The 12,828-nt window shown below is 32.1% G+C and overlaps 2 protein-coding genes across 2 annotated transcripts; both read left to right on the plus strand.

Annotated features, from left to right (window-relative positions):
- The first annotated feature begins 559 nt into the window (after nucleotides 1-559).
- LOC115980958 lies at nucleotides 560-3,995 on the plus strand. The gene is made up of 2 exons (XM_031103154.1): nucleotides 560-1,372; nucleotides 1,470-3,995. Exons 1-2 carry the CDS (start codon nucleotides 560-562, stop codon nucleotides 3,993-3,995), a joined length of 3,339 nt encoding a protein of 1,112 aa, XP_030959014.1.
- A 5,709-nt stretch (nucleotides 3,996-9,704) lies between these two features.
- On the plus strand, nucleotides 9,705-12,352 carry LOC115979689. Its single transcript, XM_031101754.1, has 9 exons — nucleotides 9,705-9,916; nucleotides 10,031-10,127; nucleotides 10,206-10,330; nucleotides 10,412-10,493; nucleotides 10,863-11,001; nucleotides 11,096-11,253; nucleotides 11,334-11,454; nucleotides 11,671-11,859; nucleotides 11,970-12,352. Exons 6-9 carry the CDS (start codon nucleotides 11,102-11,104, stop codon nucleotides 12,231-12,233), a joined length of 726 nt encoding a protein of 241 aa, XP_030957614.1. The 5' UTR covers nucleotides 9,705-9,916; nucleotides 10,031-10,127; nucleotides 10,206-10,330; nucleotides 10,412-10,493; nucleotides 10,863-11,001; nucleotides 11,096-11,101; the 3' UTR covers nucleotides 12,234-12,352.
- The last annotated feature ends 476 nt before the right edge of the window (nucleotides 12,353-12,828 follow it).

Consider the following 12,828-nt stretch of genomic DNA (forward strand, 5'->3'; position numbering starts at 1 on the left):
GGTAATGCTATTGAACCTTGGAATTTTGGCCCACCTTCTTATTTATGTAAGCATTGTGGTGCTGTGTTATGGTATGAAGAAAGGAGTGTAAAATCTAAAAGGCCTAGAATTCCAACGTTTTCTTTGTGCTGTATGGAGGGTAAGGTGAAGTTGCCTTTACTTAGAAAAACACCTCCTCTTCTTAATGAGTTATTAGATCCTCTTGGTGGACAACGATCTAAAACATTTAGAACTCAAATAAGGAATTATAACGCAATGTTTGCAATGACATCTATGGGTGGCAAGGTGGATAATAGAGTTAACGATGGTAGAGGCCCATACATTTTCAGACTTAATGGTTAAACCCATCATAGGATTGGAACACTTCTTCCTAATAATGGTGAGGACCCACAATTTGCACAGTTATATTTCTATGATACTGAAAATGAAGTCCAACATAGAATGAATGCCTTTAGTAGCAGTACAGCTAATAAAGACCTTGATCCATCTATTGTTGATGCATTGGTCAAAATGTTTGATGAGTCAAACAATTTGGTGAAGATATTTCGTATGTCTAGAGATGTTCATAGAACGTGATATTCATCATTTAAGATTACGTCTTATTGGCTCACGAAGTACAGACGGAAGAGAGTACAATCTTCCTACATGTTCTGAAATTGCTGCAATTATTGTTGGCGATATTGGTGTTGATAATGCATTTCGTGATATTATTGTGAAATTAAAAGAAGGAGGGTTACATAGGATCAATGAGTTGCATCCGTCATACATGGCATTGCAATATCCTCTTTTATTTCCATATGGTGAGGATGGCTTCAGGCTTGGCATATTGTACAGAAATATAGATGAGACCAGATCTGACACAAATGACTTCGTTACTATGAGAGAATATTATGCATTTAGATTGCAAGAGCGGGATGGTGAGGGACATGCATTAATTTCTGGTGGCCGATTATTTCAGCAATTTGATGTAGATGCCTATACATGTATTGAGGCAATAAGACTTATGTGGGTGAAAAGTAATCAAGAAAAGTTGAGGATTGAACTGTATAATGGATTGAAGGATGTTGTTATGAGAGGTGATACCACCCCTGCATTTGCTGGGAAAAGATTTGTTTTACCTTCAAGTTTCACAGGAGGTCCAAGGTATATGATCGAAAATTACCAAGATGCAATGGCGATTTGTAGATGGGATGGCTACCCAGATTTGTTCATTACCTTCACATGCAATGCAAAATGGCCGGAAATTGAGCTTTTCCTATCTAGGAAACCTGGGCAAAAAATTGAAGACCGACCTGATGTGGTTGCAAGAGTATTTAAGATAAAGCTTGATCAACTTTTAAACGATTTAAAGCATGGTCAACACTTTGGAAGAGTAATTGCAGGTACACTTTGGATGAGTGGTTTCTTATTCCTTTTGGTGTTTATAATTACTCTATATTAATATATTTAACTTGCTGTTTTGGTACCAGTTGTCTATACAGTTGAATATCAAAAGAGAGGCCTACCTCATGCAACACATATTGCTTTTTCTACATAATGATGACAAACATCCTACAGCAGCAGAAATTGACAAGATAATCTCAGCAGAAATTCCAGATTTGAAAAAGGAACCGTTGGCTTATGATGCTGTCAAACAATACATGGTACATGGTCCTTGCGGATCTGTAAATTCAAAGGCAAGTTGTATGATTGAGAACAAATGTGTGAAACACTTTCCTAAGAAATTTTGTTCTCAGACCACAGTTGATAATGATGGTTTCCCAATCTATAGAAGAAGGAATAATGGAATATATATTGAAAGAAATGGAGTCAAACTCGATAATCGATATATAGTTCCTCACAATATTGATTTATTGGTGAAATTTCAAGCTCACATAAATGTCGAGTGGTGTAATCGTTCAAGGTCTATCAAATACTTATTCAAATATATTACGAAGGGACCTGATCGTGCAACTTTGATTCTTGAAGAAAATTTACATGTTGATGCTTCTACTGGAATGCAAAATATGACAGACACGGATGAAGTTAAAGCATACTTAAATTGTAGATATGTGTCTGCCATAGAGGCATGCTGGAGGATATTTGAGTTTGAAATCCACTATCGACAACCTGCTGTACAAAGACTTAGTTTCCATATCGAAAATCAACAGCCAGTTGTTTTTAAAGATACAGAGTATTTAGATAATGTTATTAATAGACCAGACATCAGAAAAACTAAATTTACAAAGTGGATGAAAGCAAATGAGTTGTATGAAGAAGCAAGAGAATTAACTTATTCTGAGTTTCCAACAAAATGGGCATGGCATAAAAAAGACAAGGAATGGAGATTGAGGAAGTCTGGAAGATGTATAGGGCGTATATACTATGCTCATCCTGCAAGTGGAGAGCGTTTTTATTTACGGATGTTATTAAATGTTGTTAAAGGAGCTCGATCCTTTAAAGAAATAAGAACTATAAAGAATGTAGTATATTCAGATTTCAGATCAGCATGTTATGCGCTTGGTTTGCTTGATGATGATAAAGAATGGCATGAAGCTTTAAATCATGCGTCACATTGGGCTTCAGGAAAACAACTTTGTGATCTTTTTGTCACAATGCTGATTTTTTGTGAAGTTTCTGACCCTTATAAACTATGGATTTCGAATTGGCGATTATTATCCGAGGACATTCTTCATCATCAGAGAGTAGTTTTACGCTATGACAATTTACATCTTGACGACTTCCAATTGCAGAATTATGCATTTAGTGATATAGAACAAATTCTGATAAGAAGTGGAAGATCTTTGCAAGAATTTGAAACAATACCATATCCAAACACATTGCTTTTGAGACAATGTAATAACAGAATATTACAAGAAGAATTGGATTATGATAGAGATTCTTTGGCAGTGGAACATATTGAACTTTTTAATGGTCTTAATTCTGATCAAAGGAATATATATAATGCAGTAATTGATTCTGTTTTGAGAAATAAAGGTGACTTCTTATTTGTATATGGACATGGAGGTACTGGGAAGACTTACCTTTGGAAAACCATTATATGCCGGCTGCGTTCAGAAGGAAAGATTGTCATTGCAGTAGCATCATCTGGAATTGCTGCATTATTATTGCCAGGAGGGAGAACGGCTCATTCAAGATTTCAAATACCAATAATTGTAACAGACAGTTCAACTTGCGGAATTAAACAAGGTTCACAAATTCCAGAACTTATGACAAAAGCAAGTCTTATAATTTGGGATGAAGCTCCTATGACACATCGAAACTGTTTTGAAGCTGTTGATCGTTCACTAAGAGATATATTACATTTTACTGCCAGCGATAGTACAGACAAACCTTTTGGAGGAAAAACAGTTGTTCTTGGTGGTGATTTTAGACAGATTTTACCAGTTATACCAAAAGGACGAAGAGAACAAATAGTTGAAGCATCAATTACCAAGTCTTCATTATGGAACAATTGTAGAGTTTTCATTTTGTCCAAAAATATGAGGCTGACACAAGATCCAGGTGATATTGGTGCAAGAGAATTTGCTGAATGGATATTGAAAATTGGTGATGGTGGACTTAATGATAGTGAAGATGAAGCATTGATTGAAATACCACATGACTTACTAATTCAACCTGGTAGTCATCCTTTCAACGATATCGTGAATGCTACTTATCCTGACTTCCAAGCTAAATTCAGCGATTCAAAGTACTTAGAAGAAAGGGCAATTTTAGCTCCAACAAATGAAGTAGTTGAAGACATAAATGATTACATGATTGACCTTATCAATGTTGATGAAAAGACATATCTCGGTGCAGATTCAATATGTAAAGCTTCAACCAACATTCTAGATCAAGATATGATGTATCCAACAGAGCATCTCAATTCATTGAAGTATCCCGGTATTCCAAACCATAAACTTAGGTTGAAAGTGGGATTGCCAATAATGCTACTTCGAAATTTAAACCAAAGTGCTGGACTTTGTAATGGTACCAGGCTTTTAGTCACTTAGTTATCAAAATGGGTTTTGGAAGCTCAAATAATATCAGGATCTCATGTTGGAGATAAAGTATTTATTCCAAGAATAGTTCTTTCCCCTTCTGAATCTAAATGGCCTTTCGTACTAAAAAGAAGACAGTTTCCAGTATTTGTTTGCTTTGCTATGACAATTAATAAGAGCCAGGGACAATCTTTGAAATCTGTTGGACTTTATTTAGAGAGACCAGTTTTCAGTCATGGACAGTTATATGTTGCCGTCTCTAGAGTTACAAGCAGAAATGGTCTTAAAATACTTATTGCTGAAAATGATAATGGCGATCACTTTCATACCAAAAATATTGTATGTAAAGAAATATTTAATGATCTACCAAAAGGTAACACATATTATCTATTAAAATTATTTTGCAGTTGATGATAATGTAAACTAGATTGTCACTTTTATTGTAAACAATAGATTTTACTCTAATGTTATATATAAATTTTACTAATGTTTACATTGTGCAAATATTTCAGATTTATATCGCAATGAAGTACAAAACTTTGAAGCAAATAGCAGTGAATGAGGGATGCAGTTAACATAGCAAACAACTATGACCTGATCAACATTGCTATGATTTCGGTTAACTAATAGGTAAGTTTTAATTTTTTTTTTAAACAGAAAATAATATTAAAAAAAAAAGGATATAGAAATCTAAAAAACATTTTCCATATCTGCTATGGGGAGTTATTGATGATCTTAGTATTGATATATACACTTCACATGAAATTATAATTTGTGTATACACCAATTTTACACTATGTTTCTCATATAATATATACTGATGATGTACAAGATATTTCACATTTAGTAGTAAAAAGGAAATTACTATTTTTGTGAAAATCTTAAGAGTCAAAGAGAAAAATGATAAAATGTTTGCCTCGGTTGTTGTACCTGTGATTTACTTCTTACCAATTATTATATTACTGTTTGAACCTAACTGTATTTATATTGATTTTTTTATTTTTTTGGATTAGTTGGTCAAAATATTTTGGTACCATTTGATTTAGTAATTATGATATTGAAATATGCTGTCATGATCTATATGTTTGATTGATTTCTTATTTAAAAAGTCTCTGCCAGTGAGTTATAGAATAAGTTAATGGAGTTTCATCATTTCATCCATTAGTATTTTAAAGAAGTAATTTGCTAAACATTAGGTGATTCTTCATGTGGTGTATTGTAAGTTGAATTTCAGAATGTATAAAATTGCAAAGATCAATAACATTAAAGCAAAATCCATACCTGAGAGAACTACATTTCACAAAATCAACCAAGTATGGTAACATGAGATCATATGTATCCACAAGGAAAAAGTTATATGTCTATATATAGTATCAATATTCACCACTCTACTACTCAATAGTACCTAGAGGCCATAGCAGTATTTCATCATGTTAGGAAGGAAGCAAACCCACTCCAAGTACACTGGCAATGTACTATACAAGTTAAAATAGAATTAAAGTAAAAGAATTTTGACACGACAAACACCATATTAACAAAAAATGAGCATGTAATCATGATCCCAAAAAGGGAAAAATAAGTGATTAAAGATCTATTTAAGCTGACTTTATTCATTAGAAAACATAAAATCATTGAATCTGGCCAATAACACAAACGAATAACAGCAGAGAAGGATTTGATTTATTAGAGTTGAATTAATGCCACAATGTTTTGAGAGCAGATTTGCAGAAAGCAAGCAAAACTTGACGTTGAGCTTTAGCTCAAATGGCATCTCCATACCTTCTAGGAATAAGATTGAGGGTGATATATAGACATGGGAAAGAACAATTCAATATAAAGTAGAGAACAGAAGTTAGAAAGGCTTCTTACTGTAGACAGAACAACTCTATACATGATGAGTTTAAAATTTTTTAAATACAGCATGATAGAGAAGCGGAAAATAATTCCCATCTCCAGCTCGTCCAACGGGCTCGTCCAGAGCCTACAACGCAGGATTGATCCCATAGTTTATCCAGAAGAGGAAGAAGCGTCCATGAATAATAGCACCACTCCATAAACTGTCCTCCATGAGGCATGATCGTCCATTAGGTTCGTCCATGAACAATCGATAGATATCTTTGGACGAACCAAACCGTCCTATGCTAGACAGACGGAAACTCAACACTTAGACTTTCAACAAACCCTTCGAATAAGTTAACTTCCATTAGCGGTTACAATTTTATATCCGTTGAGGTAGTTAACTCCGGAGTTGTTGGTTTCCACAAATCCTGGAACGGTTATTGGACAAGTAACCGTCCCAGGCTCCCTATATAAGGGACCGGTCTGAACCCGACAAAGGTAAGATTCTCACTCAGACAATTTTCCAAAAGACTTGGAACTTCCTTCTCTACAAAACTAACTTCTCCATCGGAGGGGGTTCGACCGGTCTTCTCCGGTCTCCTCTTTGATTGCGTTTCCTTCCTTGCAGGCCATCAACCGTTTCGATAGCCCACCGAAGCCAGGCCATCCACCTTACTGATTCGGAGCGATATCACAGCAGACTTCTTAAGTCACAAAACATAAAGAACTACGTTGACTCATGGACATATGTCTCATGTGTCAAATAAGAGAAAGTCAAAGTTCAAAGACTCCTCTTAGGAAGTCAAACTACATTTGCAATACTCTAACGTTGAGTTGGTTTATGAGCTCTAGCAATGTCAGAGGATTGAATTTTTTTAACTTGGAACTTCAAAAACCAAATATTAGCAACCACAATTTCTTAAATTTGACTGTAAAAGGAGAGAGTTTTTGATTTGTTTATAATATGATTTGTAGTGTAGTTTTTTGGTCTTTTAGAATCTGAAAGTTGCTGACTAATTAAAATGAGGGGTTTGTTTTTATGATCACATGAATATTACACTTTTTTTTCCCGTTTGCATCCTACTGATCATATTCTGAACTAAATTTTGTGGGATGTGTATGGTTGTGGTGCAGTGGGTATTCAAAGGGGGGAGGAGCGCTAAAAAAGAGAAAGTGTTATCACTATTCGAAATGATGCAGCAGCTAGCACGATAACATCAGAAGAAAAAATAGCAACTACAAAATTCTATTTAGTTGCCAGTTCCCGTTTTACATTCTACCTGATCTGCTGTTTTTGAAGAGTTATTGAAATTGTAGAATTTTGAAATCTGAAACTATAAAGTTTGGGTATCTTATATTTGTATCTATTTAATTATTAACCTCAATCTTTCATACTGTTGAATACTTTGTTTTGTTGAATTTGAGTGTCCATATGCTGAATTAGCAACATTGTCACATTTGTGGCTGTATTAATGGCGTGGAAGATTTTTTATATTATTTTTAAAATGTATTTGAACAATGGCAATTTGTACATCTGTTTAGTGTACAGTTTTATAGCCTGAATTTTTTCTTTCTTTTTTACATGCTTGCTTTTTGTTTCCTACGTTTGATTCAGGTACTAATTTTAATTTTAGATGGACCAAACTCCATATTTTGGGCAAAAAATTAGTTACTAGAATGATGATTACGTTATGTACAATAATCCTTTCATGACCATTACCACATTCATGCCCTTTTACAAACAATGATACTAAATAGAATGGTTAAAATTATGTTCAATTGGTGCTTCACTTATTGTTTTGACCTTCACTGCTACACGGTTTCAGTTTAATGCTAGCCCTTAAAGAAATAAACAGAAGGCCAGAAAAGTTAAAAAAAGAAAAGAAAAAAAGAATCGAAGTGTTAGACTTAGACATAGAATGAGTCTCAAACAACTTCAGTGGACTTCTGGCATTAGATTAGTCCGTCAATCACAAAATGGGTCCTGTTAATGTCAAAAAGGAAACACAATTTTTGGATGCTGTCATTTAAGTCTATGAATTACTCCTATCACACATGGTAGAACAATGTAACAATTATTGATGATGTATCATCCCATATAACAATAGAAATTTGTCGTATCATATAATCAGACACCATATTTTTTAAAATTAAAAATCACAAAAATTACCTTCAATAAGACCATTACATATTCACAAATCAGACAATTGCCAAATACACAAAAATCTCAGAATTAAAACTCCAGATAAATTCTTATTGTGGGTCTATAACAATGCCCAATTTCCCATTTGGGTAGGCCCATACCTTAAGCTAAAAAAGCCCAAACCATTTCATCTAATAAACCTGAGACCTATAAAGTTATTTGGGTAGGCCCATACCTTAAGCTAAAAAAAACCAATCCATTTCATCTAATAACCACGAAGCCTACGGAGTTATGTTGGAAAATCATATACAATAAAAGACAATCCCAAGCCCGGCCTCAGTCATGAGAAAAAAAAGTCATTGATTGTATGATAGTTTCTGTTACTGAAGTAAAATAAGCCTCAGATGAGATCCAAAATTGGGCCAGTCGGAATAAGCTGATCAAGCCCAAAATTGATGAATCACCCATTCAAGTGGTGCGATAACTTTTTAACATCTTCAAGCAGTACACTTATTCGGCAAAACACACAAACAAAAATAGAGAATCTCTACCCCAATTGTTTCAACCGCCATTCCTTCACTACAACAGTCAACAATAAACTATTCAGAAGGCTTCACTGAAACAACAAATTATTTAGAAGGTTAGCATGTTTTTTTTCCTATTCAATTACCGTTCCCAATTGTGTATAACTGCCCACAGATCATTTCCTCTCTATTGAATTTAATTATCTAGGGTTCTTCTTTTATCTCTATTGAAAAACATATGAGTTCTAACTTTCTCCTTTTTTATTTTTTAACATTTTTATTTTTTCCATTTAGGAAATTTTTGTTAAGTTTTCACTTATCTTTTCCGGTTGTCTTTGTGTTTTGTCGAATACTGAAGAGTATAAATTTGTTGATGGTTTTCCTTAAACTAAAATTATGGTTTCCCTAAAATTAATTATTGCATATTAAATTCTGTTTTGCCGCATTACTCAATAAATATTAGTTTTGGCTATCTTTTTCTCTAATTTTCCATTTATTTTTACAATTTCTTGATATCTTTTACAGATTTATATTACGTAAATCAAACTGAAAGTTTGGAATGCCCTGATTTTTTTCCTATTTATGTCATTTTTATTTTGATTCAATTAAAACTTTATTTTGAATTAAATTGACATGTATAATTATTATGTCCCAATTAATTTATTTCCATTTTTTCCAGTGGTCAAATAATGGTCACAGATTGTTAACATTGTTTTTATTGTTGATCCTGCCATGTTAATATTGTACATAAAGAAATATTGAATAGTACATACAGACGTAATACATACTGTTCTTTAATTTGAAACTGTCAATAATATAAGTTTCATTGTCACTTATTTTGCAAATGATAGATTTTATTCCATAATTATATATAAATTTTAATGATGTTTAAATTGTGCAGATAATACAAATTCTAATGAATATGGAGTACACAACATTGAAACAGATATCAAGTGACAAAGATAACTCAAAAGTGAAAGTTAGAGTTTTGCGAATGTGGGATGCAATTAATATAGCAAGCAACCATGATCTGATCAGCCTCGATATGATATTGGTTGACAAAGAGGTAAATTCATAATTGATTTCAAAATAAAATAAATTTTACTAATATTATTTTATTGATTGACGAATAATTCATTTGAAATGGTCATAGGAAACATTGATACATGCAAGCATCAGAAAGAATCTTGCTCAAACTTATCGTTCATAACTAATTGAAGGGAGCATATATACAATTACAAACTTTTTAGTTGAAGAAAATAAAGGAAACTATCGTCCAGTACATAACAAATTCAAAATACTCTTCAATTCAGCAACTTCAATCTCAAAATTCAGCGGAATTGATCATTCAATACCTCAATTCCAATTTGAATTTGCTGATTATGGAACAATAGCTTCCCGTTGTTATGACAATACTTACTTGAGTGGTAATTTTAATTATTTTACAAGCCAAGCATCTACTTTTACAGAACAAAAAAATAATGCAATTCATAATTTAATACTAACTATTATATATTTTTTTTTAAATGTGTTCTTTCCAGATGTGATTGGCATATTGGACTACATTGGAGCCATTGAGGAGATCAAAACAAGAGGGCGTCCAACAAAGATAAGAAACATTCAACTATTGTTAGAAGAGTAAGATCTATATACATTTTTTAAAACTCATATGTTATAATTTTCAAATAACTCAAACTTACATATAAACAACTTCAGGACCAAATCAATTCAAACAACTTTGTGGGGAAATACTGCACATCAAATAGATGATGATTTCTACAAAACAAATAAAGGGCCATTTATTGTAATAGTCACTTCAACTATTGTGAAAACTTTTAGAGGTAACAATTGATTGAATCATTTATCAAATACATAATATTTATGTATCTATAATGCTTAAATTTTTTTACAATTTTTTGTAGGTGACTATCAATTATCATCAACTTTTGCAACAAAACTGTGTGTAAATTTAGACATTCCAGAAGTTGCAGAAATTAGAAACAAGTAACTACTATTACACCTTTTCTTTTAGAAAGTGTACCTACTTTGAAATACTTCTTAAATGATAGATAGCTTAAAATTGCATAAAACAGATGCTATAGAAGTTAAAAAAGAGACTACTTTGAAATACTTCTTAAATGATAGATAGCTTAAAATTGCATAAAACAGATGCTATAGAAGTTAAAAAAGAGACCAGCAAGTATCTTTAAGAAAAACATGTTTATTTCAGTTTATTTAGAATGCAATACTAGGTATCAACAATTAAATATGTACAAACTGTTCTGTTATTGTTTTATTGAGTTATACCTAATTTTGGGTTAGATAATCCTATATGTAAATTAATAATAAACTAATGTTAATGTTAATGCATAGATTGAACACCACAATAGACGTAAATGTTAAAGAAATACTCCCAAAGAGACTACTTAAAGTACAAGATGAAGAACTTGCGTCACAAAATAAAAAAACAGTTGCTGAAATAAAGAACTTGGAATGGAACTCAGAGACAAAGGTAACAACTATAGTCTTATATTATGAATTTATAACTATTTATGTATTTTATAATAAGAAATAATTTTATAAACCGACTAAACTTTGTATTATAGGACTTGATGGTAACATGCAATGCCAAAATCATTAATATCAACAAAAAATATGGATGGTATTATGTTGCATGTCTTATATGCAAAACAAAAGTGAAACAAGTCAAAGGAGTTTTATGGTGTGAACGTTGTAAAAATGAACCAAAGTTTGCAGTCCCAAGGTAATGAAAAAAAAAATGATTTGTAAACATAAGCACAAAATATATATAATACTCTACTAACAACTTTGTATCTAAAATAGCTATAGAATACAAGTCGAAGTACAAGATGAGACCGGATCAACCACATTCATATTGTTTGACAAAGGAGCTGAGAAAATTATATCGAAAACTGCAAAAGAACTTGCAGAGATGCAAGAAGAGGTAATTTTATATATAAATGTCAGCCCTATATCTTTATTATTTAGAAATTGAAGTTTTAATACTTTCTTACCAATGTTATATATGCACACACACAAAAACACATAAATTCACGCACCATTTTCTATTTTTTAAAAATAAAATAAAAAATAATTGCACAAGACATGATGCATGTATATATACAAATTTTGCTAACAGTATGATACTTTATTCATACAGATCTTGAAATTAGATGAGAATATTTTACCAAAAGAGATTCAAAAAATCATTGGCAACAAATATTTGTTCCAACTGCATCTTGATGAATATAACTTGAAGTATGGAACAGAAAATTACACAGTTTCGAAGATTTTGGATATGGAAATTTCACATAAGCAAAATGACTCATGTAAAGTTGAGGAACATCAGGTAATTGAAGCATACTTACTTCACCTTGGTTACTATATGATTCAAACATTAGTTTACACATAATTTACGATACATATTTAACTGATATGTAAGAATACAAATTATTGCAGAACATATTGGAGGAAATTGTAAGAAAACCAAAAAAGGACAAGTACATAGCCGGTCAAAAAATAGAAATAGGAGAAACATCTGTTGAACGACCTGAATTAACCGCTCCTACAACTACTGAAGATGGAAGAACTGGTCATAAAAGAATGCCCCTGCAAATGCTTCAAAAACGTCAAAAGGGTACTAGACAAAATGCATCGAAGAAAAAAAAAATTCTGAACTCTAATGTATATACTACCTTACTGAATGTACATATGTTTCTTTAGAACTACCTTACTGAATGTACGTATGTTTCTTTAGAAGACTAAACTGAATGTAAACAGAATGTACTGTTAAGTTACTATGACTGTATTAGTGTTTTTTAAGTATTTTCTTTTGGTTCAAACACAAGCTTCTGATATATGAGTGTATATTTATGTTAAAGCTCCTGCTATATATTGATCATAGATTAAGACAACTGCTTCTATATTTTTCTATTATGTCTTATCAAAACAAATTTCTAATTTATCTGAACACATTATGCTGAACTATGATTTTTATGAATCAATATTTTGTTCCAGAGTGCTTCTGTAGCTTCGAACATTTGCTTTCAAAATATATAGGATCATGGACAAAGTAAAAAAAAAATAAAAAATTGCATGATGCCATGAAACTCTATCCTTAGAATCCTTAAAACTTTTGTGAAAAAACCGTATTTTGTTGTGAGAGAAGTGCAACTCAAACTTCAAGATTGATTTAAGAACAAATTAGAAACATGTTAATTCAATGAAAACCTGAAAGAAGTTTCAACTTCAAATATAGTAGCTTTAATTTTAGAATCTCATGCGAGTGTATTACCTCCACAAGTAGCATTTACTTCAA

The sequence above is a fragment of the Quercus lobata genome, chromosome 3 (assembly GCF_001633185.2).
Source record: "Quercus lobata isolate SW786 chromosome 3, ValleyOak3.0 Primary Assembly, whole genome shotgun sequence".
NCBI lineage: Eukaryota > Viridiplantae > Streptophyta > Magnoliopsida > Fagales > Fagaceae > Quercus > Quercus lobata.

What these genes read in the sequence shown, in the direction of transcription:
- LOC115980958 (XM_031103154.1), top strand. Translation starts at nt 560, where the DNA reads ATGTTCATAGAACGTGATATTCATCATTTAAGATTACGTCTTATTGGC. An exon ending in ATGGTCAACACTTTGGAAGA is followed by an intron (nt 1,373 to 1,469) that starts GTAATTGCAGGT and finishes TTTTGGTACCAG; the next exon opens with TTGTCTATACAGTTGAATAT.
- LOC115979689 (XM_031101754.1), top strand. Translation starts at nt 11,102, where the DNA reads ATGGTAACATGCAATGCCAAAATCATTAATATCAACAAAAAATATGGA. An exon ending in CCAAAGTTTGCAGTCCCAAG is followed by an intron (nt 11,254 to 11,333) that starts GTAATGAAAAAA and finishes TATCTAAAATAG; the next exon opens with CTATAGAATACAAGTCGAAG. An exon ending in GTAAAGTTGAGGAACATCAG is followed by an intron (nt 11,860 to 11,969) that starts GTAATTGAAGCA and finishes AAATTATTGCAG; the next exon opens with AACATATTGGAGGAAATTGT.